Source organism: Oreochromis aureus, linkage group 19, assembly GCF_013358895.1.
Source record: "Oreochromis aureus strain Israel breed Guangdong linkage group 19, ZZ_aureus, whole genome shotgun sequence".
In the NCBI taxonomy this organism is placed as follows: domain Eukaryota; kingdom Metazoa; phylum Chordata; class Actinopteri; order Cichliformes; family Cichlidae; genus Oreochromis; species Oreochromis aureus.
Genome location: NC_052960.1, coordinates 2,255,092 through 2,280,699, shown reverse-complemented (window position 1 = coordinate 2,280,699; position 25,608 = coordinate 2,255,092). Strand labels below are relative to the sequence as shown.

The 25,608-nt window shown below is 48.1% G+C and overlaps 1 protein-coding gene across 6 annotated transcripts in view; it reads left to right on the top strand.

Moving 5' to 3' along the window:
• The first annotated feature begins 1,279 nt into the window (after nt 1-1,279).
• The window catches only part of LOC116310428 (AT-rich interactive domain-containing protein 1B-like), a 157,861-nt gene continuing 133,532 nt past the window's right edge, over nt 1,280-25,608 (top strand). For 5 of the 6 annotated variants that reach the window (XM_039603463.1, XM_039603464.1, XM_039603461.1 and 2 more), the window contains exons 1-2: nt 1,280-3,186; nt 23,483-23,686. In XM_039603463.1, coding sequence (XP_039459397.1) covers nt 1,945-3,186; nt 23,483-23,686 — 1,446 coding nt within the window. In that variant the 5' untranslated portion in view covers nt 1,280-1,944. The remainder of the gene's footprint in view (nt 3,187-23,482; nt 23,687-25,608) is intronic. The other variant, XM_039603462.1, reaches the window with a different exon arrangement.

Here is a 25,608-nt window from a genome sequence, read left to right as displayed (position 1 = left end):
GAAGGTTTCCAGGGACGTCACTCGGTTTAAATTGCCTCCGTGAGCAAGCATCCAGGTGTAAAAGTGGGATTGAGCCTCTTGCTGTCGCACGCTATATTTTTATCTCACGTGCATGCGTGCATCGTGAGGGTGGAATCACAAATGTATACTTTTATGTGGTATTTTTCTTGTATCTTTAAACCTTTATATTTTTAACCTACAGCTTGTACTGACGCTGTACCACCAGCAGGGGTCTTCCCATTGTCATGGACATGGCTGGTAGTGAATTATCCCACTCTGAACACAGAGTACACTCTCAGGCGGAGCAAACTGTGTCTCCTCATTTGAACCCGTGTGACCCAAGGCATCAATTATGTGTTAGAAAAATACGACCATCGCTGCGCCTGTAGTCAGATCACCTCCACCGTCAGCATCATCCTCAGCTTCCTCACATTTGTTCCCACCACCAGCAGTCATTATCATTACCGCGGCCATCCTCAGCACAACTCTCATCTCCAAATCCTTCTCCCCCCCCCACCTCTCTTTCATCCGCAGCTCCCTCTGTTGATCAAATGCATCTGATCTCATCAAAGCAGACCCTCTGCTCATTCAAGTCCCAGCAGACACCCTGGCTTCTTTACTAAGCACTATTTTACATTCATGTTTGACTACCATTGATGGGGTAGCATATCTTGTAGACTTTGGTTTCGTGTGGTCCTACATTGCAGCCGGGGTTGATTCCCCCCCTACCCCCCCTCTTTTTTTATTTCATTCAAATTTCAGACAAGTTTTTTCTGACAAAGTAAATCCATTAAAGGAAATTAAACAATGTAGACTTGTATTCAAATAAGACCCTGATGAGGAAGAGCTTTAATCTACACTTATATTCCATTCCTATGGAGACTTGAGGCGCGTTTATAGTTACCTAATCCTGTTTAATGCGGTTTCTATCTGCTGTCGCATCAGTTAGTCCTATAGATTAATAGTTATTACAGATTTCCTGGGTTTCCTGTTATTACAGGATTACCGTGTCTCTTTGTTGGAGAGGTATTAGATCATTTAGGGTTGAAAACAAGACTGTGATGGAAACCGTGGTGGAGGTGTTGGGGCGTTAAAGCGGCTATAAAGTGAGCTTACGTTCTTATTCGGATGGCAACATTATTGCGCACCGCTTGCGGTTGCGTGTCCGACTGCTGTCAGAGCTGCAGAGAACTGGCTTGAGCCGAGGGACAGGAAGGGAGGGTGGGGAGAGGGAAAATCTGATCTGGATAATGGCGCAGAAACTCGCACAGCCTAACTTCATGTTTCGTTAGCGCGCTCATCTGGAGGGTCGCCGTGGAGTGGAACAGCAGGCGAGTGCGTGATTTGTAAATTCATCCAAAAACGAAACAAACTTTGAAGTTAAAGGTCGGATTTTCCGTCTTGGTTTCCTGATGTGCTGATAAATTAAAGCTGGGCGTTGTGATGACTCCGGGGGCATGTTGTGTATCGCGAGGACCGTTTTGGCACCGCGCGGGTCGTTTTTTATCGTGAAATCGACTCGCAAATTGTTGTAAACGTGGAAAGACCGTCACGCGGTGTGCGTAATGGCTCGCTACTCCAGTCCGGATTTTCCATGTGAGGCGCGCCGGAGCCCTGGAGGTGGATAAGCTGGTAGAGCCCGCTCTCTCTCGTGCCATGCTGGGCCACAAGGGCTCCAGGAGACGCTGCTACACATTACTGAGAACCGGGATGGAGGAGAGGCGGAGGGGGGAAGGCAAAAAGTTTCTTTAAACCTGCCAGAGAAACTTTGAAGATGAAGCCTCGCTGACGCCACAGGAGCAGGAGCGCGACAGCCAGGCGAAGCTTTTTCCTCGGGTTTTATTTTTGACCCCCGAGCTCGTGTTTTCTCCCCTCTGTGTTATTTTGTGCGTGCGCGGCTGGTCGGGGCTCGCTGTCACTGCGCGCTGAGATGTTGGAGTGACCATGGCTGCGCAAGTGGCATCGGCTCCGACCAGAACCAACAGCAAAAATAAGAAACTAGCCGGCGGTCTGGGTCCCGAGCTCAATTCGGGGAAATCCGGAGGAGGAGGTACAGGACAGCGAACGGGACCGATGCTGGCTGCTGGAGATGGGACTCTGAATAATGTAGATAATCACCGCCGGAACGAGCTCAGCATGGTCCATTCAACTTCCACGAGTCACGGCGCTCCGGACGGACACGACAAGGCTGGGAATAACCTCGCGTCCGCCACGGCGTCGACTAATTCGAGCGCTTCCTCGATGGAGTCGAGTTTGATCGCGAACCACAAGCTGAAGTGTGCGGGGAGCGGAGATCCCCCTCAGTCTCAGCCACCGCAGCAGCCGCCGCCGCAATTCGGCCAGTTTGCGCCACATCAGCAGCGGCAGATCCAAAGTAACAACAGCGCCAGTAACAACGGCCAGGTGCCCCGCGGGGATAGGAGCGCGGATCACCAACACCACAGCGGCAAAGAGAACCTGTTGGGGGGCCAGGAGGAGCCACAGCAGCAGCACATGACAGGGAAAGGTGAAGGGGAGCTCACCTGTAAGCCCTCCGAGAGGATGATGGCCGCCAGGTACGAGCACTCGAACTTGGGGCCACCGAGTAACAACTCCGAGTTTAATAACAACTATTACACTCCGAGGCCCTGCTACGAGCAACATGGCGGGCAGCAGCAACAAAGCAGCGGGATGGGGATAACGCACTCTTCGGCACATAACAGCATGGAGAACTCCCACGAAGCAGGGTACCACAACAGCCAGTACGGCCAGTATCCCGCCTACCGAGCGGGCTACGGCGGCGGGGGCTACGGGATGATGGGCCCCTCTGGATGTCGGCAACCTGGGAACATGATGATGGGCAGCAACTCCTCTGCGAGCCACGGCAAGTCTCCTTTGGGAGCTGCTTCGGCTGGCTTCCAGAGGTTCCCGGGACAAACCCAGCCGCAGCAGCAGCAGCAGCATCCCTCGGGGGCGACCCCGACCCTCAACCAACTGCTGACGTCCCCCAGCCCGATGATGCGGGGCTACGGGGGTGCTTATCAGGACTACAGTGGCCCTGCGGCTCAGCAGCAAGCCGGCATGGGCCCGGGGAAAGACGTGGGGTCCCAGTATGGAGCCACTTCGGCCCACTGGGGAGGGCAGCAGAGGAGCCATCCACACGCAATGAATCCTGGAAACGCAACGCAGGGCCTCGGCAGGACGCAGGTGAGTTTAGGAAACTTGTGTGAGGCCCTCCGGTGTCCTGATGATGCTGTGTGTGTGTGTGTGTGTGTGTGTGTGTGTGTGTGTGTGTGAGAGAGAGAGACCTTTAAAATCCTGTTACACACACACAGTTCAGACTTCTGACTGAGGCTTTAATATGAACAGTGGGAAGAAATCTGCGCGCATGTATTTCTTTCTTTTCTTTTTTTTCAAAGACGCATTGGAGTTGGTTTTTTAAAAATTCACATGGACTCATTAATAGCTCGCGTTCCGCAGTTTTGTCACCACAGCGTACATGTCCACACTGCAGCTGTGTATTCCTCAGTTTTGCAGTTTCATGCGCCAAACTAAAACCCGGCCGTGCTGGAAGGTTCACCTCTGTGCCGACGTGGTGCCAAAGGCCCTGTTTTGAGGTGGTGCTGTGTTCGAAGCACTCGTGAAAAATTCACGTAGAAGATAACATGCTAACAAACTACAGCATTCGTCTTTTTGCTCATTTGAAATGGCATCGGCCGTTGCGCCCGTGGAAAAGGCGCCTGTCCTCCTCTGCGCGCTCTGCGTGGAGCTGGAGCGCTCCTGCGCGTCTTGTTTATTCCCTGTTTGGAATTTGAATAGTGGAGGTAAAGTAGCTAAAAGCTCTGTGTACTCCAGGCGTACAGTTGACACCCAGTCAGCCATCTGATTGGCTCCCTGTGGCCCCGCTGGGCAGAATGCATTCAGGAAAAATCCGGAGGATTTCTTGCAGGGATGTTTTTCCTGGAGTGGTGATGCGTTCGCGTCTTTTGGGAACATTGTGGCGTTGGAGGCCTTTCAGTGCAATATTTGAAGTTTTTTGAAGGTTAGCTTGCTCATGATCATTTCTATTATTTGTCTCCTCGCTGAGCAGACATGCAAAAGGCTGCAGTGTCTGCCACAACAGAAGGAAACACGCTGAATTCAGCGTGGAACATTTTTTAAAAATCAATTATTTGGCTAAATTTTAAGGACCGATCACGTGTTTATTCTGATTAAACAGAATTGTCAAAAATTGTACAACACTTTTATTTATTTTATTTCATTTCCATGTAATATATAATGCAGTATAATAATAGATATATTTAGAAATAAAAGGCTTTGCAGAAGCCCTCCTTCAGCTTTTACCCTGTAACCCCTGAAGCTGTTGGATACTCCAGCAGCTGAGGCTGAATGCTTTCCTCCTGGGGACATGAGCAGTGACAGTGTTGGAGACGAAGCAAGTGCCCCCCGCCCCCCAAATCCCCCAACATTTCTGCTGCCTGCAGACCTGCAGCCAGGCGAGGGAGTAGCTGCCAGTCGAGAACCCTGAACCTAAACATCATAGTTTCTCCAGAAGAGCCGTTATCGTGAGGTTGTTTTCGACGCACTAAATTATGCGCACTGCTGGATGGCACATCTGGACGACTGGAGGGCAAGGTGGCTGAGCACAGCTTATACTGTCTGCCTCTCACAAAACAAAAGCACTTCATTAGCCTACATTGTTTCAATCAAAGGCAATTTGTGTTAGATGCTGAGGAAATGAAGTGAATGTTTTAGCGTGGGAGGGATTGCTGTTGTGTTGATTGTAGCAAATTATGCACTGATAAGATGGTCACCAGAAAACTAGAGCGATTTAACTCTGTAGCACAATAGCTAATTATTAGTGACTGTTTGCATGAGTTATATTTATTAAATCCCAGACAGCAGATCAGTCAGGTGCATGAGCTTCATTCCGCCTGCATTTTTGTTCATTCTGACACACCACACATCCAAACTTCTCTCACGTTTACCAGTTTTTTGTTGCAGTTTTCCACTCTCGGAGTAAGTGAGTGTGCTACTCTGTTTTTTCTTGACTCTACCAACATTTCAGCAGCGGTATATTCACGCTACAAAAGGCCTATGTTTAATTCATATTTGGAGCGGCAGCGGTGCTCTCCTGCGCGCTGACAGGCTGTGTGAAAAACGCCGAGCGGTGTAGTGCATAATACTGCCTCCAAATTGGCCCCGTGATATGACTGCGCCTCACTTCAGAATGCGTTTGGTCGAAGCACGCCTCTGTCACCTGTTGGCACAGCTTCCCCTCTTTCAAATTCAATTTCCCTCCCCACTGCCTCTCTTCAGGAGCAAGCTGTGAACGAAACGAGTGCACCTCATTTATACTGCCGCCCCCCCCCACAACAACATCCCACTACAGTGGCCATTCACCAAAATGAAGGCTGTGTGTGTGTGTGTGTACAGGTGCATGTCGACACTCCTGAAAATGACATTGAACCTGCTTTTCTAATTCCCGTGTTGCGTTTGATTGGAGGACAGCTGAGCATTGTTGTGGCTGTAGTTCCAGATTTTCTGCTGGGATGCCTCCTCCTGTGTTTCTCTGCTGTCTCTGGTTCCCCTCACACACACCGTGCACCTATCACACTGCTACAACAGCACATGCAATTTTAATGACTTATTTAAGTTTACATCGCAAATGAAATGCTTTCTGTCTCGTCCTATATGTGACTAGCATCCGTCTGTTGTCTCCTAATCAGAACACACACAACACACACAGAAGAAAAAAAAGTAATTAGCAGATAATAATGAGGGCCTAGTAAGAGGGAGATAGTGTTGCTGAGATAATTACAGCAGCGACTCTTTTAAAATCTGACCTAATAAAACAAAAATTAATGGATATTTACAGTTTCCACTAATTTGTCACTATTATGTTCAGTGTTTTCCTTTGTGTGTGTTTTTCTTCTTCTTCTTAGAATTGAAATCAAAGCTCGGTAGCTCTGCGTTATCAAAGGCTCGAGCGAATCCCATCCTTGGGTAATGTGCTTACCTTGAAATGATCCCTGCTCGCAGTGCTCTCCAGTGCATACTGTTTACATTTCTCTCTTATGAATTATTAGTGTGATACGAACAAAGACTTTATAATGGGAGCAATGCATCAATGTCACTTTGTATTATGCGGCTATCTCGGGGAGCCTTGTGCATAGTGATGGGCCTGACTATGGCTGCTGGAATTTAATTTATGGTACATGTTCTGCATCAGATGGACAGCCCATGGGGTCTGGTCAGGAAATGGACACGCAGGTGTGTGTGTGTGTGTGTGTGTGTGTGTGGGCTGTGTGCTTTTAGATGTTTCTGTGTGTGGGTGTCCTTGAGCGTTTGTGTTTCTTTCCTCTGTTTGCATGTGCTGGCCGTGGCACGCTGAAGTCCTTTCGTCAGCACTAAGCGGTCCAACCTCAGCCCCGCCCCTCTCGAGCCCCCGTTTGTTTATGTTGTTTTGTTTACATCTGTCTTGGCCAGCCAGCGCGATGCTGATTAGCAACACTAGAGTGAAATTTTAATTTGCTCTGTTGCGTCCGATAAGGGCCTGCGCAGCATTTTTCATCTTCCTTGGATGAAACGTTGAGCCCGCGTAGGTAATTGGCAGGCCGGGGTTCTCCCTGGTCTGCATGCGGTTTCCACAAAACACCAATTAATTCTGATCCTGAAAAATAATAAGAATTAAAAAAAACTGCCCAGTTGCATCACTGATGTAAAGCCTGTGTATTATTAGCCGGCTAATAAAATGATTGTACTTGTTTTTTTCCCCCTTCCGGCCCTGCTATGCATTCACAGCATCCCCTGGAGTCAAAGGTTGGTGAGTAAATGCCCTGAAGAAAGGATTTAATTACTGTGAGCGGGTGTTGATTTTGTGTCAGCTGTTTCTCAGCTCCGTCTTCCCTGAACTGCCGGTGTCAGGGGGCGGCCGTGAAATAAAAAACAAAGCAGTTTTGGGGAAGACGGCTAATTGTTCATATGGGAGGATTTGACACTTCGAGGTGGATGAAGTAGTCAGAAGTCTTCTGGATTTGATTTGGTTTTCATTTCTTCCTTACAACCTGTTATTTGCTAGGCTTTACCTCAGGTTTGATAGACCAGACGCAGACGTATCAATGCCACTTGAACCATTTTCGCAGAATTAAACACAGAGCTGCAGCAGGAGGCGTGAGGTCCTTCGGCACTGACATAAACACGGCTGCTGTCCTGTCTGCGTGCGAGGAGGCAGACGGACCATAGGAAGGCTGCACGTGTAGAAATGTAGGCGATATCTGCCGTGAGTCACACGGAGGCCCGCCGACTTCTGTGGAGTTGACCTGGCCGAGTTTACCGAGAGAGAGAGGATGAGTGTGTGAACTCTGGGAAATGTCAGCACAGTTACAGCTTTATGAAAATGTGAAGAAAAAGAAGTATTCATGACTCAAACACACAGACACTGAGCTTCCTCTTTTCCTTCTTTTTTACTGTTTCTGTATGTGAGGGGGGGCGTGGTGCCCCAGCTTCCCCCAACCCCACCGCTCTGACCTTCACATATGCTAATTAGCCACGTGCAGCTCTTGAATGGACGGACCCCCGAGCACCACAGGAAGGGGCTTCCTTCTTTCTCTTTCTTTGTTGCTCGGGAACATAAATGTAACTACGGGTAAACAGATAGGTTGATGCACTTATTGCTTAGAGAGATGCTTCGTGTTGTATTTTCTCCTCTATCGCTTTTCTGTGCCTGGCTCTCAGTAGCTCTGCAGGTCTCCCGGGGGACCAGCGGTCAGGCCAGAGGTATTTAGAGAGTAAGCGTGTCCTATCGAATATTTATACACAATACTGAGCAGATCTGTGGGCTGCACACTCCGCTTCCCTTCTCCCCTCTGTGGGCAGCAGAAGAGGAAACGGGAAGCGTAGCCGCCGGTCCCTTCGGAAATGAGCAATTCTGTGATTGCTGCAATTAATGAAAATTTTAAGATACCAGCGTGACATTTTAAGATTCAAGTCTCCCTCACTTTCCTCTGTACAATAGAGCTAATGGTCCAACATTTCAGTGCAACAAAAGCAGAGGAGAGGAGGTTAATTGGCAGATTATCTTCAGAGTGTTTTCAGGAATTCAGAAGATTTTTGGTGCACATTATTTTCCCTCCATATCATGAGAATCCCCCTGTTTTTCTTTACCTTGAGGTTTGTCTTTGGCCCTGCTCATAGAATACTCTGCTTATAATAATGTGAAGGTAAGAGTAGTGGATGCAGGCCTGTGTTTATTTACTGCTCAGGAAGAATGATTGGTTCACACACACAGCCTGTGTGTGTGTGTGTGTGTGTGTGTGACTTCATGTATGAATAGCGTGCTGCCACCATCCTCTTACCAGCCTGTGAGAAAATCATTATCATCAAAATTATCATCGCCGTCATCTGTCACTTTCCACATCAAAGCCTCTGCACTTCTCACTGTTTGCAGCAGACTGTAGGCTCTGCTCTCCAGTCACACATCTTGCTGTTTGGTTTGAGTTGATCCTAATCAGCTCTGGCATGGTGGGACCATTTGTTCAGCTAAAAAAAACAAAAAGCAAACACCGCCAGCACGGTGCTGCGTGTCGTTTGTGAAGACAGAAATAGGAAAACGATGCAACGCAGAGATGCTCCGAGTTTCTGTTAATCGCTCCTGTCTGTTTCTCGTTTTCCTCTCTTCCACACATGCGCTCAGTCTTAAACTCAACCACGCCGATCTCTCTCAGCCATATATTTTTAAGAGCCACAGCATAATCTTGTCATCTTTTATGTCTCCAAACCCCAAATTGTGGGAATTTATAGACACTGGTCACAACAGGATGCTCTTGGTCACTCCTGGCTGAACTCTGCTTCATTTAGATCCATTTTCTCTCAATAATTTAGGAAGTCATTCACACCACATCCTCGTCTGTGCAGAGTTGGATCCACAGTGGACGCACAACACAGATGCATACTTCACAGTGCTTGGAGCTGGTGTCTGTGGGATGAGAGGTTGTGTTGAAAATGTAGTTGTTGTGAGCATGGAGAGAAGTTGGTCTTATTCCTTCCGCCTCTGTGATACGACCAGACGTGTGCGCTCGACATTCCAGCCACTCCTTTGACACAAACCGGATGAACTGGATTAGATATCGACATCACGAGTGAACTTTATTTTGGTGTTTAAATGTCTTATTTCTTTAAGATGTTAATTCCTTCAAAGAATATCAATACGGATTGCGAGAGCAGATGTTTGCTGTGTGGAGTTAATCTCCCCGTGCTGCTGTGCCTGCCTGTCTGTGCGTTTCTGAGCATGTGCGCACGCGTGCACGCCGCCCAGCTCGATGAACATCCGTAGTTACTGTTGGCTAAACATGCAAAGGTTACTGTAATGTCAGACACATGCCAGAGGGGAGCGTGGAATACCACATTAACATAATCCATAGAAGACCGGCCCATCTATAAACACTGACGCGCCGGGCTGATCGCCACAGCTCTGCTGGAGCACGTGACCGCTCGCACTTCTGCTGCGCTGCACGAGGCTGAAAGGAGAAACCACAACACGGCCATTCTTCTCTGAGGGAAAGACCAAAGGTCTGAAAAGAAATTGCTGGCTGTCAGGCAAAGACTGGCATCTTCCCGGCTCACACAGGCGACGGCATGAAGATATTTTCCTCCCGTCTGACCCGCTGACCCCGCGCTGCACATGTGAAACATGCTGTACCATAAAATCTTCTTCTCATTCATTGAGCTGTAACTTTATTTCCAAGTAATTTATCAGCATCAGACAAATATAGACGTGCAGAGTTTTATCTTTCCTTAGGAAGACCTGAATTCTTTCTCTAGATTCACTCGAGTGTCTTTAAGGGAATTTAAATACAGCTTTCCTGGGCATCATTATCCAGATATTCATAACTCTGTGTGGTTATTTCCTCTCCAGCAATAACTTGCCTTCTTTTAGAATCTCCCGAGATACGATTGCAAAGCAACCCCTGGACTAATATTTGAGGCGTTGAGTATTAATTAGGTGTTTTATGGTGGCTGAGACGTCCTAACGTGCTGGCCTCTCACCTGCTGGGGCGGGGTCCTGTGGGGGGGGGGGTTGATAATCGTGTGTGCTAAAGCCAGAGAGAAGGCTCTTAATTCATTTGGAAAATGCATTTTTATATTTACGGCGTTGGTCGGTGCTTTCAGCATCGCTTTTAGAGAGCTATTGTTTTCATTCACATAACCCCATTTTAATTAGTCTGTCTTTGGAAATTCCCTCTCTGTGTTGTGGTTTTAGTCGGACGCTGCAGACTCCCACAGCTCCCAGACGTTTCTCAACTTTTTCTTACACGCTGGCTTGGTTCCAAAGAGCCAAGTCATGTGTGCAAACTGGTGCAAATTCCCGTTTTGTGTGTGAAACAGCCCGTTTATCTCTTTCTGCTCTTTTGTCTCGTCTCTTTTTCCCCCACAGTTGTTTCCAAAGTCTCTGTCGTTTGGATGCGAGTTGTGAGTGACCTTGGCTGGTGACTACACTGCCTACTCATTAAGTAGTAAAGATGAATGGTTCCATTATAGCGGGGGGAAAAACGAGCGGGGCCAATTAGCGGTAATTAACAGCGGAGAGGGCGAGGTGCTCTGGAGGGCTCCCTGACCCAGACTCTGAAGGGGCAGAGGGGAGCAGGGCTGTGTGTGTGTGAAGGAAATGCAGGTATGTATTTGAGGAATCATAGGCGTGTGTGGACAGCAGGGACACAGAGTGTATGTATGTGCAGTGCTGTGGGGACGGGCTTCTTTATGCCACGATTAGGAGCGTGAAAGCTAAAAATGGAGTTTGGGGGTGTTGGAGAAGTGTGTGCGCGCTTCATTTACACCGCAAGACAAGGCTGGACATGCGTATCCTCGCAGACATTCCTGCATGCTGACAGATGGGAAAATCACAGCACGTTTCAGCAATTAGAGGTGACGAGGTCAATAGCCGGCAACACCTCTCTTTGACTTCTGACTCCCGATGTGATGTCACTGTCCCCCCTGCAGCCCTTGGTGTGGCCAGGGAGCTTGTTAGGCAAAGGTCTGAGAATAAAAGGCCCTAAAATGCCAAACCAATACACCATCGGCGCTAATGAACATTTTGCTGTGATGTTTTTGTTCTTAATTGGAGATCTTTTCTTTTTTGTGCTGATCTGCAGTATTTGAGTATCTCAGCATCAAGGAGAAACTCAAGGTTGTTCTCAGTACACCATCAGAGCCTCTCTCTCTCTCAGTGCGCTCTCCCTCTTTCTCTCAGTGGCTGCGCTTTATGCATTCACTCCACCTACCTCTCGTTTTTTATCAGTTCCTGGGTGAAATTGTCACAGACATGTAATCCTTTGGGTGCCACTAGCTGGGAGACGTACACGTGAGCGTGCACGTAATGGTATTGGCGGACAAGGTGTCTAAGCAGCAGGTAGCGTGGGGTCTTGTGTCCAACATGAAAATTCTGGCGAGTCGATAAAGCAGCGTTCAATATACCCAGGAACGCGGCTGTGTTGTCACTTTAAGAGACATGTTAGAATTGGCAGTTACTGTGAGAGCGCGTTTGTAAAGGCTGCAGATTTTTTAAGGTATTTTGCAAAGTGCTGGCAAAGTGCTGCTTTCAGGGCCCCTGAAATTGCAATGCCTGGCAAATGGATGGTTTGAGGAGTATACAATGTATTAGAAGTCAATTGTGCATGGGAGGGCCTATTTTCCATATCGCTAGTCGAACAAGTGTGTGTGTGAGTGTGTGTGTGCAGCTGTTGCATCTATGCTTTTGTGATGCACACACACTCAGACTGCTCAGGCCCTGTCTCCATGTATTCCCCTGTTGCTTCAGCGACTGCAGGCTCTGTCATGTGGAGGTTTGCGTGTGGTGGGGTTGAGGGGTGGGGGTGTTAGACTGTGGGGGTGACGAGCATCAGAAACCATTACCCGTAATGGCCTCATTCCCCACACCCCACATATCCATTCCCTTCCCCTCTCTGACATTTATTTTATGACTGCTTACATATCAAATATTTAAATAAACAGAATCGGGGGCTTCGGCTGAGGTTTGCCCGGGGGTGACGGGTGGGAGTCGTGGCGGCGGGAGTAAAGGGATGGATGATGACATTCATTTCCGAAACGAGGAAAGAAAAAAAAACAGGTTTGGGGGGGTCGGGGGTGGTGGAGGGTGGGAGAAAAAGCAGCGGCGGCGGTGAAGAGGAAGGGGGAGGAAAAATGCTTCGCTTGGCTCCAATCAAAGCGGTGGAGGAGGGCGGCGTGTTTTTTCGCTTACGCCTGGCAGCAGCAGTGACAGACGGTTGTGCGTGAGCCTTCGGGTGCGAGTGCTGACGTGCGTGCGCACATTACTGCGGGGCTCATCCGTCAACGTTTCCCGGGGACGCGGGAGGATGTGGGAGAAGGCCCCGGTGGCTCGTGAAAAGCAGTCCGCTGTGCTGAAGCAACATCAGCTGTGTGACAGATCGTAACACAACGCAAAGAAACAAAGTGAAATGCAACTGTGAGGGCAGGTAGAAGGAGAGGAGGGAGGCAGAGGTGAGAAGGGGGAGGATTCATCTGTTTCCTCGGGAGAGGAAGATGGAGAATGAAAGAGTAAAGGCATAGGTGTGTGTGTGTGTGTGTGTGTGTGTGTGTGGGGTGAATGAAGAGACAGAGCAGTCCTGGGTGCAGACGGGCAGTCGTACGCTGCCTGGCGTCGGTGGGAGGCCCATTACTGTCAGGCTAATCTTAAAATAATTAATTGCGAAGTCGACGCTTTTTAAAGAGTATTGTAATTGAATCCTAAATTAGGCTTGGGAAAGGGGACGCGTCCTGCTTTGCTGCAAGTCTGTTCCCATTCTCCAGTCATGTACACACACACACACACACCCACACTCACATGAGTGGGTCGTGTGCAGGCGGGCAGAATAGGGGAAAAAAAGACAACAGGCGAAGGAAATGCTAATGAAATGCATATTTGGGGAGAAAGGGGCCATCTATAATTTAGCTGTGCTCTTTGAATGTGAATGATGTGTGTGCAAGCGCTGTGATTTATTTTTGTTGTGCAGAGGGATAATTCTGTCAGAGTAGGCTTTTATTCTTGTAAACAAATGTGGGGAAAAGAGCAGAATAAAAGTGGAGTAATAAAGTAAACAGAATGGTATGAATACATTTAGCTGCTGGCATGAATAATTTGTATACGGGACGGAGGAGTTTGATGAAAGAGAGATGACAGATATGAGAGCCTCGATATCGCCTGATAAAATTTCGGGACGGTCTCCGATACGCTGTTTTCTGGCACTTGTTTTTATTTTTGCGTGATTTTGTGTGCCGCGCCCGCACACGTGCACACGCACAGCTCGGTGTGCTTTCGCCTCCACACGCGGCTGCTCCTCCCGGATGACCCTCGCAAAACTGTCGGCTGTAGAACTTTCTGGATCAAAGCTCCCAGAAAAGGGTCTGCCCTCCATAAATGTCGGCTCTGCTTCATAGCTCTGGCACAGGGTTCAGGGGTCAGGGAAGCGGTTTTTCCAAGGCAGTCGTAGAAACGAAGCAGTCCACAGAAGAAACAGCAGAGAGGAGCTACGTGCCCCAAAGTTTAGCTTCGTGTTGTCACGTCACCTTCTTCGTTGCAGTGTAGTTGTCTGCAGCGCCGTATTTCTTCAGCTTTGTTTTGCACGCCGGCCTCACGAGTGCACAGAAATGATCGGATTAAGAGTTGCAGTCAGTCAAGTAAAAACCGAGGAACCCGTCTAACCGCTCCGCCAACATGTTGGCCCTTGCTGCCGTTCACCCCCATGTGCACTTCAGGTTCAGCCGTATTTTCACCTGCATTAACAACACGTGCGTCAGAACTGAAACACAATGAAATTCTTTTGCTCTACATACGAGAAATTGGCTGCGTGCGTGTGACAAATCAAACGCTCCTCGTGCTGTTTTCCAAATGTTTGAAACCCATTCAACTCTTATTTGGCCCAGATCTGACAGCTCCAAACTTGGCTCAGAACATCCCATTTTCTCCTGGCTGACTGGGATGAATAACAGCAGAGAGAACAATATTGTGGTCTAGCTGAGCACGGCTGACTCTTCTGTCTCTGTGATCCCTCTATCAATAAGGAACACAGGCCTGTCAGAAGGCCTGCCAACTGTTTGGCTGTCCATGCAGGCTGCTCTCTACTCAACATCTGGACACAGATGGTACACACTGCTCGCACACACACAAAATGCTCGCACACATTTTCTCACTCGTACTGGCAGACACTCGCCAGCATGCTGTGCACTTACAGTTATGCTGATGTGTTTCAATTCCTGCTTTTCCACACACACTCAGGCACACGGCCGTTTTCAGAATCCTTTTAAGTTGCATCCACAGTGTGTAAAATCATATATATGGAGTGCAGCTCAGTACAAAGAACCGACAAACACACAGATTTGGTCACATGGTGGAGTCTGTGTGTCGCAGCCAAGGATCCGCAGCCTCTCTTGGGAAATATATACGCGTTCCTTTAATATGTCTGGCTCTTAATAAAAACCTGAGAGTTAAAGGTCGGTCAGGGTTTGGTGTGTAAAACAAGTCACGATCGGGGTAGTTATTCTGGCTCGAGCTGCTGTGGGTTCGAGCTGCGCTCTTACAAATGTCCAACTCAACACAACAAGTGCAATTCAGCAGCTTTTTCCCCCGTTTTTCATTCCTCGTGCAGCAAAAACAAAGCGGGCTGATGAAAACTCATTTTGTGCATACTCAGGAGTGCCGGAGACATCACGTTGAAATCTAATTAAGGCCATTTAACTGCAAATATCGCTCAGTTTTACCAGTCACATGGTATTCATATGGTGCAGCCAGGCCACCGTAAACACAACTGCCCTGGGGCTTCGCAATAATGGGAGTAAATGGTGGAGTTCAGCTGGAGTCAGAGGTGTGTGTGTGTGTGCAGTCGGGCCATGCATCAGGGCTCCCACAGGCCTGGAGCCTCTCATTGATCCACCCAGCTCCCCCGCCTCATGTTCCCAGCCAACTTCAGTGATTGATTCCCAGTCAGAGCCCCGGAGATGGGAGGCCTGGCCTGGACTGACAAAGCCTCGGCCTCCCAGAGGGTGACCCGGAGGGGGCCACAGGGAGGGGAGCCTATTTCCAGACTCAAGGAGATGTTTTGGGAGAAGTCTTCCCAGCGAGGAGGAAGCACGGAGACTCTCATTCATCATGGGAGAAAATGAAGGCCACATCTGCTGGCGCTGCCTTGACCGCCGTGTGGGGAGCGAGATGGGGCCGTGGTGGAGAGTAGACATGCTGAAGGTGACGGGGTTAAGAGGTACTGGTGTGTGGGGGTTTGGCGGGGGGGTAGAACATTACCTTAGCACACTAGTACACAATCTGTCATAGCTACACACACACACATTACCTCTGCAGGCATAAACACGTCGTGTTCCCGTCCACGCTGAACATCGCCGCAGCTCCATCAGCGCGTCTCTCTCCACGTCACTTCACGGCGTTTGAGCAGAGGGAAAAAAATGATATGAAAATCAATTTTTTTCTAATTAACTTTGCAAATTTCCAGCTGAGCTATCAGACGTGGGGACCTTGTGCGTCGTGCAGAGTCCGATAATGAAATCAATTAGGTTCAAATGGTTTCAGGTGACTTTTAATGAGTATTTAATATCTGCCTGAGGAAGGAAGGTCAGGATATCTGTTTGTTGTTTGTGTTTGTGTTTTTTGGGGGGGGGCTTAAGTGATGGATCACCCGCAGGAGAAATATGGATGCTTCCACCCTGGGGGGACTGGGCAGTCCTCCAAAACAAACTGGCTGAATGTAAATCCTTGTTTTTAGTTGGGCAGCCCTTTAACTGCACCACAGGGATGACCTAGTTTCTGACAACTTCCTTTTTTAGACGCCATGGAATTGTTATCGCTGTTAATTCCTTCAACGACGTTTTTGAGACGCTACACCTGCATGTCAAAAATCAACGAGGACGCATCGGACAAGAACTCAATAACAGGAAGGGGGGACTTATTGTGGCTTTGCTTTTCATGCTTTCATATTCATAATTTACGCTGCTCCCTCTCCTTCAGTGGCCAGCTTCCCAGCCTGTAGGAGCTCGTTAAGCTTCGCCTTACAGGGAAGACTAATGGATGGCAAAGAAGGCCCCCTCAGGACCCTTTAGCATCGTTTCTGTCGGTCCGCTCGCTTAGTATTCGCTTATGTATTTTCACCCTACTCTGAGCACAATATCATGAATAACCATTGCTAATTCATAAACACACTTTATGATACGGGGCCTCGTTCATAATTATCCGAGCTGCAGAAAAGCAGTTTCTCTCCAACAGCATTCCATTAAAAAAGGTGGTGATTTCCTTGAATAAGGGGGATTCTGGCCTGCATATTTAATGCCAGCATTTCCTTTGGGCACCGGGAGACGTGGGAAGCAAAAGGGCAGCACATTTACTCTAATAGCCTAGTCCTTTCTGAGAGGGGGGGCGGAGAGAGTTATTGTTATTTTGCTCCCTCCTGCCCATTTTTCCTCCCTTTCATTCAGTCGTGTCACAGCACCTCTCCGTGGGGTTCTGCGGGCCGGGGAAGTTAGAGGAGCGCATTCCTCTCGTTCCACCGTGGCCCTGAGATGAAATGGGCTTTTTCAGCAGCCCTCCTCCATCCCGGGGTCGCGCCAGGCACCGGCCAAAGACGTCAGTCCCGCCTGGCGATGAGAAAAGACTGGAAATATAGCAGGCCTCCTACTTCTGCGAAAATAGGCAAGCAGCCCTGTTGGAGGTGCTCTTTCCTGAAAGCATTTGCATTGTAGCTGTACATGGTCTTACCTCCAGGCTTTTCAGTGTGCTCTGTGCCCGGTGACAAGCTTCTTTTAAGGTGGTACGATGCTGATTTGTAGCATTTGAGTTTGCAAGCTGATAAAAACACGCTCAACACGTGAAAAGGAATCATGACCTTTGACATGTGCTCTCAGCAGAACCCGCCCGTTTTTTCTCCTCGTTATGCAGTGAAAATCTGAATGATTCAGTCTGGGAAACTGCACGCTGGCAGGAGACGCGGCTGGCAAATTTGCAGCGTGCGTTCTTTCACACATGCTTCGTTGACTGTTTGCAGACGATGGCATTTTATTTGTTTTCCTTCTCTAATGGCGTGTCGCTGGCATGTCGGCCGCGTCTCGTTTTGTCATCGAGGCTTTCTCTGTTTTCTTTCTCTCACCGCCGCTTCTTCAGCAAAGGAAAAGGGCTCCGGCGACCCCGCGACCCCAATCTCACTTGAGACAGATGAAGCAGCCGCTTGCCTCCTCCTCCTCCTCCTCCCTTTCCTCTCTTCTCTTCTCCTCCATCCCCCTCCTCCCCCTTCTGTTAATGACGTCTTTGTGCCGGCCGTGACAAACACAACACTCTGCAACTTTTCCCGAAGCACGCGGGAGGGGGTGGGTTTGTTTTGAGCGCTGTAACGCGTGCGTGCGAGCGCGTGCGCTTGCGCGGTGTAAATATTGGTGTCAATCGTAGAGGGCGCACCGATCGCCGGCTCCGAGGAGAGAGAGCTATTATGCGCGCTGCCCCAAACACAAAAGCCCGCCGGTCGGCCTCATAACAACAACCTCTTATCTGGCTTCTCTTTGTCTGCCTTTCTTCCTCGACTCACGGCACCGTTGGGAAACATCCGCCGCGCGTGTATACGTTTCCCTCGCCTCCTCTACGGCTGTCGCGCCCTGCACCTCTCTCTCCTCAGACAATTTCATGCGTCTCATCGCTAGCCAGCCTTCACGCCTAGCTGCCTGTGCCATACAGGCATATTGGGCTGAGGAAACGCAATTTGGCTCTACCTAGCTCCCCGCGGACCGCTGCTGCTCTTCACACTGTCATTCGTTATGAGACTTTTTACTAACAAGGCGTGCGTGCTGAGATGCAGGATGAGATTGTGTTTCAGGACATAATTCAGTGAATTTCCAAGCGATGCGACACACACACGGGAATGCCGGCGCGCACGCCGCTCAGCCACAGTTCTGCTTTCAGGATGAGATGAATTGATAAGAAAGAAATGTCAGGGCTAAGTGTGGCATTTTGTTGTCCGCGTTTCCTTCAATCTGGCATCGAAACGAGGCGTTAAAGGCTGATGTGCTCCTCGTGGAGCCCGGGCAGGCAGGAGTTAACGGCGTGCTGCTCCTCTCCTCTCCGCTTGATGACATCAGTATTGTCTCTGCATCCATGAAATTAATTTTTCTAATCTTAGTCAGCAGGAGCGGGGGAATTTGCACACATTAATATGGAACTCGATCTGCACTCGCCCACTGCTGCAGTCTCTCTTCTTGTCTTTCCGCCTCCATCTTTTCTTTTTCCACCCTTTCCATTTTATTTTCTGTGTGCAGCAGTAGGCCCAAAGCGCTCTGGGTTTCAAGCCTGAAATGCAGAGCTTTGTTCTGGAGGCCCGGGCAACGCCGGCCCCGCAGTGTAATAGGAGCTGGAGAGCGCTCTGCTGCACGGTGCAAATAAATAACATAAAAGACGAGGCTGATTGTCCCAGCAGACCAGCCGGCTCTGGCTGCAGCGTGTTGATTCTCCGGAGGCCGGCGCGGCGCAGAGGATAAAGAGGATCCGTTGACAATAATTATCCTTATTTGTTTCTCCTCACAAATACACACAGGCTAAAACGCTTTCATTACACAGGAATTAAAGCTGCTGTTCTGCACAAGTCCTCCCAACACAAAGAGACGATAATCAATGATTTTCATACACAATCAGGTGCAATCTTTTTAGAGTTATATTTTCACATGGCACTGATTTTCCAGCCAAATAGGCCCTGAGAATGCGTCTTCTTTTTGCAGACCGTAGCCGCCAGTTCACTGGGCCTGAAATGAAACGCTCCCATCCAACCAGCAGGAATGTGTTGCTCGAGAAAACGTTAAACCGCCAGGTGATACAAGGATCGTAATAGTTCAGTGAATTGCTCTTTGATGGTCAGATAATTTCACAAGTTGCTGTGTCTCAATAAAGCAGCTTGTAGACCATAAAGAACATCATATGAGGGAACACATTCTGCTCCACTCTTGGTTGGATGGAAACTGCCTTAGTGGAGATATTAGTGGAAACTCTGCAGCCCTGAAGGCGAGCGTCAGGAGCGTTCCTGCACCTGCTGAATAGGAAAGCGTATTTTCTCCTCTGTATTTTGTTTTTCAGGTGAGGACGAGCCACGGCTGCCTGGACCTGTTCGGGCGCGCCTGCACATTCATTCACCACGGCGGATAAATGGGCCAGTTTTTCCCAATAATTCCTCCATTTGAAATGGGACTGGAATAATAACCATTTACTAATATTGTTTTATGTTTGTTTGATCCCAGTGTGTGTCTCATAATCCACATATCCGAGGCTTTTGTGTCGAGCGTTTTGTCTCTTTCTGATTAACAACTTAGCACATTAAAGCAAGAAGGAGTAAAATCATTTTCGCAACATAAAAATGTTGTCGATTGAGCTCAGAAAAGCAATTTAGCAGGTTTCACCCCACAGTAATTTCACCCATGTTCTGTTTTAATGGCTTTGTTTTGCAAAATAAAAAAAAATAAATAAAAAAAACTAAAAAGCTCACGAGAGTCGCAGCGCTGGAGAGGAGTTCATAAATTGAATTTTAAATTTAGCAGTTGAATTACTATTGTCTCCCGTGCCTCCTCCCCCTCCTCCGTTGAATGGCATACCCAGATGAACAAAAGTGAAAAACACATTTGAAGAAAATAAAAAACAATTTCTGTGTATTCCCTCTAGTTTTTTATCTGCTGTCCCTCCTGGCACAAACAAGATTCACTTCGTGTCATTTTCATAATTTTTTTCCTAAGTACAGTCATTTCTCTCCGGGAAGGGAAAAAAAAATAACTTTTCAATTTGTCAGGAATGGTTGTCGTTTTTTGTGCCTGGTGGTGTGAGGGAAATCGTGGGCATATCTCTAGGAAAAGGCTGCAGTGGGCTGAAATCTCATTTAGCGGAACCTGTCATGAGAGCAGATTTGAGGCTCCGTTTGGGGAGGCGGAAAATACTCTTTCTTTTTTTCCTTTGCCTGCGGTAACGCCGCGCGTCGAAGGTGGACCGAGGTACCAGATATAATTTGATTGTGGCTGTTTTATTTAAGATCTCCCCCAAAGTGTGTGAGAAAGTTGGAGAGAGATGAGAGCGATGCAGTGAGAACACAAAGAGCCATCAGCAGAATCTGCCACTACGAGTCTGTGTGTGTCTGTGTGTGTTTGTGTGCATCTGAGTCTGTGTGCGTCTGTGTGTCTCTGTGTGAGTCTGTGTGAGTCTGTGTGTGTCTCTGTGTGAGTCTGTGTGAGTCTGTGTGTGTCTGTGTGTGTTTGTGTGCATCTGAGTCTGTGTGCGTCTGTGTGTCTCTGTGTGAGTCTGTGTGAGTCTGTGTGTGTCTGTGTGTGTGTCTGTGTGTGTCTCTGTGTGAGTTTGTGTGTGTCTGTGTGAGTCTGTGTGTGTCTGTGTGCATCTGAGTCTGTGTGTGTGTCTGTGTGAGTCTGTATGCATCTGAGTCTGTGTGTGTCTGTGTGTGTTTGTGTGCATCTGAGTCTGTGTGCGTCTGTGTGTCTCTGTGTGTCTTTGTGTGTGTCTGTGTGCATCTGAGTCTGTATGAGTCTGTGTGTGTCTGTGTGTGTCTCTGTGTGAGTCTGTGTGTGTCTCCCAGCCCTGCTCACAGGGAGGCCTAACTCTCTTATGTGTCGTCCTTATAACGAGGTGAGGAGGGCTCGGCCAATAATCAGATTTGAATTTCAAGTCTGATTTTTGGCATCATGGAAAACAAGAATCAGGTAAACTGGGAATTTTTAACTTCATTTTGGCTATAAAATGCAGACTCAGTCACTTTTTGGTTCACAACTGTGAAACAGGGCCTTCGGTTTGCAAGATCCAGCGAGTGGAAGCGGGTCTCCTGATCCACTGTCGCCCTGGCCTCTCTTCAAGGACCTGCGGTGGGCTTGTGAGGAGGATTTAGACCCTAATCAGGACAAACGTCTGCACTCGTCATCATCACCTCTTTTACTATTTAAAAAATACAAATAATTGTAAAAAGATGCATTTTGGTGGTGCAGAGCTGCACAGTGTTTATGTTAACAGTTATGAGCAGATATGAACGTGCAAACCAGTGCAGTGTCCTCTGAAGCCGTCGATTATGTGCGTGTGTGTGTATAATCGAGTGTCCACTTCTCCGCTTCCAAAACCTCTGAGGTTATTTTCCATCCTCAGTACCTTTGTAAGTGCAGCGTTTAATGTTTTTTGTATGCGTGCACACTTGGCAGCGGCGTGTGGGGGATTTATTTGTGTTGCGCTCAGCGTTTTTGGCAAACCGAGGACCTCTTGAGCTGGATTGGTGAACTGGATGGAGTTGGGGAGGGTGTGTGTGTGTGTGTGTGTGTGTGTCCCATATCACGGGTGGCACAGTGCCCTGGATTTTTCAGAAACTCGAGGACGTTTCATCGCTTAGTGCTGTCTGTGTGCTGTGGGTGTGCAAACATTCGAGCGGGTCATGCGCTGCCCTCCGCTCCATTATTTGAAACATATGACCGGCATCAGTTTGAGCATATCAACAAAATACTCGCAACAAATCTCCCCTTTGATGTTCAGTTGGTTTAACTCTGTATATTACACTGCGCTGATGCACTTAGAGCTAACTCTGCTTTAGCTGTATTTTAGTATTCTGAGCAGCTCACTCAGTCATGCTCTTTATTGTCTCTTTGAGCAATAAGAAGAAAAAGCATACAATACGATGAGTCAAACTTTTCTCTGAAAACGCTCCGTCTGTCAGTAAAAAAAAGATTTTTCTATCAGAAACATCTTAAAACTTGTTCTCCTCACAATGGTTCATAACTTTAATTCTTCCCTAATGTTCTTCAGTCTAATGCTGGCAATCATTTTGTCAGAGTAGATGTCGCGTTTCCTCTTCTGCTTAAATGTTTCATTGTCGATCCTTTCTGCTGGTGCACTCGGTGACTTCCTCCTCCCGCACACGGGGGATGATTCACTTTGTTTTTTCATGCACGGAGGAAGAAAAAGCAAAGGGCAGCGAGTGTCTGCAGTTCATTATTATACTATTACAAATCCAGCGATGCAGACCTTTGCAGGAAAGCCCCCTTTCCTCACACATGCTCACACACCTGCTGTGAAATAACTTTAAGAGCGCTAATTTTCTCGCTCCCTCTTTCCCCGCCCAAACACACAGTTTTATCACCCTCTCTCTCTCCCCTCCAAACTACTCCACGTGCATGCCTCAGTAGACATGACCGCTTTAACGCTGGAGCGCCATAACTGTCCACGTAACCTGCTGAATAAAGTGCTCCCATCCCCTGACATGTCTTCTTGATATTAGCCTGGCAATATGAGGCAGCGGCAATTTCTCCTCCACTCTAGACGAGGTGATATTGAGTTGGGGAGAAGGGAGGGAACTGAGGAGGGAGCTGGAGCTGGTGGTGGAAGAGAAAGGAGAGGCGGTGCGGGGGGGTCGGTGGCGGTTAGTTGGAAATGAGAGAGGAGAAGTGAAAGTGTGTGTGTGTGTGTGTGTGTGAGAGAGAGAGAGACACAGTAGGAACAAAGTGTCATAAATCACTCATGATCCTACGCGGCGCAGACAAAAGAGAAGAAGAGGGAAGATAGAAGAAGTCTGCATTATCTGCCCAGCAGACAGACAAACACGCCGCTGCGGGTGACGGATTAGCATTAGCCTGATGCACTGTACCGGAATTTTCCAATGGCTCACTGGGACCCCAAACAACCCGTAAAAGGGCTCTGAAGTACTTACAATGGAATAAATTACCCTTGACACATTCTCTGTCCTGCCTTTGGTTTTCGAGCTCTCCAGGTGTGGCTTTGGAGAGCAGGTCCCGACTGCTTTGCTGCTCTGAATTCCCTCCTGGGATTCGAGCTTGCGAGTTTGAAATGACCCGTCACAAATGTATTAAAGAAAAAAGCTTGGATCCACGCCCCTGCACCCACAACCTTTACTTAAACTCGGAAGTACATAAACTCGACTGCAGTAATAGAATAACTATCGCTTTATCTGCCAGTTTGCTGTAAGCAGCCGTATAGCACGAGTGGTTATTGGCACCGCGGGGCTCTGGTTGCAGGAATGCGGCCATAGGTTTTTTATTGCCGTTGCCTCCTGTTGCTTTAAACAACATTTACAACACTTGTAAAAGCCTCAGAGACATTAAAACAAAGATACGAGCTTTAGGTTTTAATTAAATCATTTTATTTTGGCTCTTTTCCAGCAGACTTTTGCTCCCAATAGCTATTCAATACACATCTTTGCTTATTTAATTCCATTTGTTGTTCATTTATGATCTGTTGACATTAATTTAAAGCTTTCACTTGTTGTGCAATTATGAAATAAATCAGCGATGGCTGTGGTTTGGAGTGGTGCACTAAGTGGACTTCAGTTAGGGGTTCCAACTTGGCAGATAGCGGATGAATTAATTTGAACGCCTCTCGGGCAATTACAATGCACTGTCATGAATGAAGTATTAGCCAAAAACCAAATGCTGATTACGCATTAATAACCCCTCTTCTTCTCCCCTGCAGGTTTCCTCCATGGACTTCATGGCTATGAAGCGCTCGCAGCTGTACGGCATGTCCAACAATCCCTACTCCGCCCCGCAGCAGCCGGGGGCCGGACCCTATCCCCCCAGCCAGCCCTACGCATCGCCTCCCCCGCATCGATACCCGATGAGCCTACAGGGGAGGGGTCAAATGGGCATGGGTGGGATGCAGTATCCTCAGCAGCAGGTAAGCAAACAAACCGGAGCACTGCATCTTTGCACCCGCGTTTGTCCTCCAGCGTGCATCGCGAATAGGTCGGCCCTCTCTGCAGTGCCATTCCAGATATCGCAGCTGCCTTTATAAGCGATATTGCAATGGGACATTTGCTTCTCGCACGAACATTATCCAACGATTTCCCCCTGAAGGCTTGGCATGTTCAATTTGAGACGCAGCCTAAAATACCAGGCAGCGCATCTCACACCCTGGCATGTGGTGGTGTCACTCCTGTTCATCACTCAGTTCCCGTTAGACTCCCACTGGAGCGAGATGGGTTTGATGCTGTGTGTGTGAGTGTGTGTGTGCAAGCCAGTTCTTTCTTAATGCTTGTTTGACGGTGCATTTGTGCACTTTGTTGTACATCTCTATTTACTTTTGTAGGCGTGTGTGTGTGTGTGTGTGTGTGTGTGTGTGTGTGTGTGTGGAATGCTGTCTGTGTAGTAAACAGACGCAGCGCAGTCGGCCCACGTCACAGTCTCCGTGCAGCACAATAGGTCTGTGTTGGAGACAATAGTGCTTCTGTCTGCTTTATTGAGTCTTAAGTAAATCCCATTTGGACTGGTATGGTCTGTGTGTGTGTGTGTGTGTGTGTGTGTGTGTGTGTGTGTGTGTGTGTGTGTGTGTGTGTGTGTGTGTGTATTAATCTGCGTCCCTTTTATCTTTGCGTTTGTGTGAATGATACGTGTGTGCCACAGTTTTGGCAGAAAGTGAACTTCTTCGGTGTGTGTGTGTGCGTGTGCGTGCAGATAGCAATTTAAATTCATCAGTGTAGTTTGTAGTGAAGCAGCAGTGCCGAGCACCACAGCGAGAGAGGGGGGAGCACAGTGTTCCCTGCTGTCACTGCCGGCTATATTTAGTCTGCCTGGTCTGTTGGTCTGGACTTGAACACCTCTCACTGGGGCGAGCGAGCTTCCACACATAGCAAGAGAGTATAAAAAGAGAGAGAGAGAAGAGGAGAAACACATATTGACTAACAGGCAGACTTCCTGTATTGTCTAAAAATATTGTGGAATGTGCGTACAGGCAGCAGCAGAGAAGATGGTCCTGCACACACACACACATTCACACACATTCTCCGACCTGTCTTTCCTATTATGCAATGAAAATGTGTCATTTGAAAACATTGTGAAAACATTAAAAATGGCCGTTTACTGTTGATCCACTCAGGTTGTGGGAGCTGCTCTCATTTGTCTAAATCCAGAGAAAGGTGGTCAGGCGTAACAAATTTTGATACAACGATACATCGAGGCAACGATTTATATCTTTTTTTATTGTGTTTTGGGAGCTGTTGCACTGAGGCAGTGCTGTCCTGGGAGGTTAGCGTCAGCACTGGGAGACTTGGTCGCATCGAGGCCCAGGAGGAGTTTTGCAGCATGAAATGCAAACAGCTATGAGGGAGCGGGGGTGTGTGTATGTGAAGCCACGCTGTGCATAGAGAGTAATGCCAATGCGTAATAACATACAGCCAATGACACACAGAAAAATACGTCCCCGGTTGTGTTTGTGATGAAATCCTCTGCTGGATTACATATGGGAGGCTGTGGTTGGGGTAGCAATCACTGCCTAGCATTATGGAATGTAATTAGTTCAAATAGAATTAGTTGTTCACTCTGGCTATAGCCATGGGAACTGTGCTTCTAAAGTTTCTAATTATCTGGCTTGGCTTTAAAAGCAGCACCGCTGCATTGCCTATCTGCTGCTGGTGAAATCTAGCTCACAGTAATGAGTTTGGAGGAGGAGGTTTAATTCCACACTCTCAGATGAGCGTAATGAGCCTCACCTACAGAAAGGCGGTCAGGGGTTTGATCAGGGAGGAGCAGGGAGGGGTAAAAAAAAACGTCTACTGGAAAATATACAGTGAATCTGTTCCTAAAGTGAGAGGTAATTAAAAA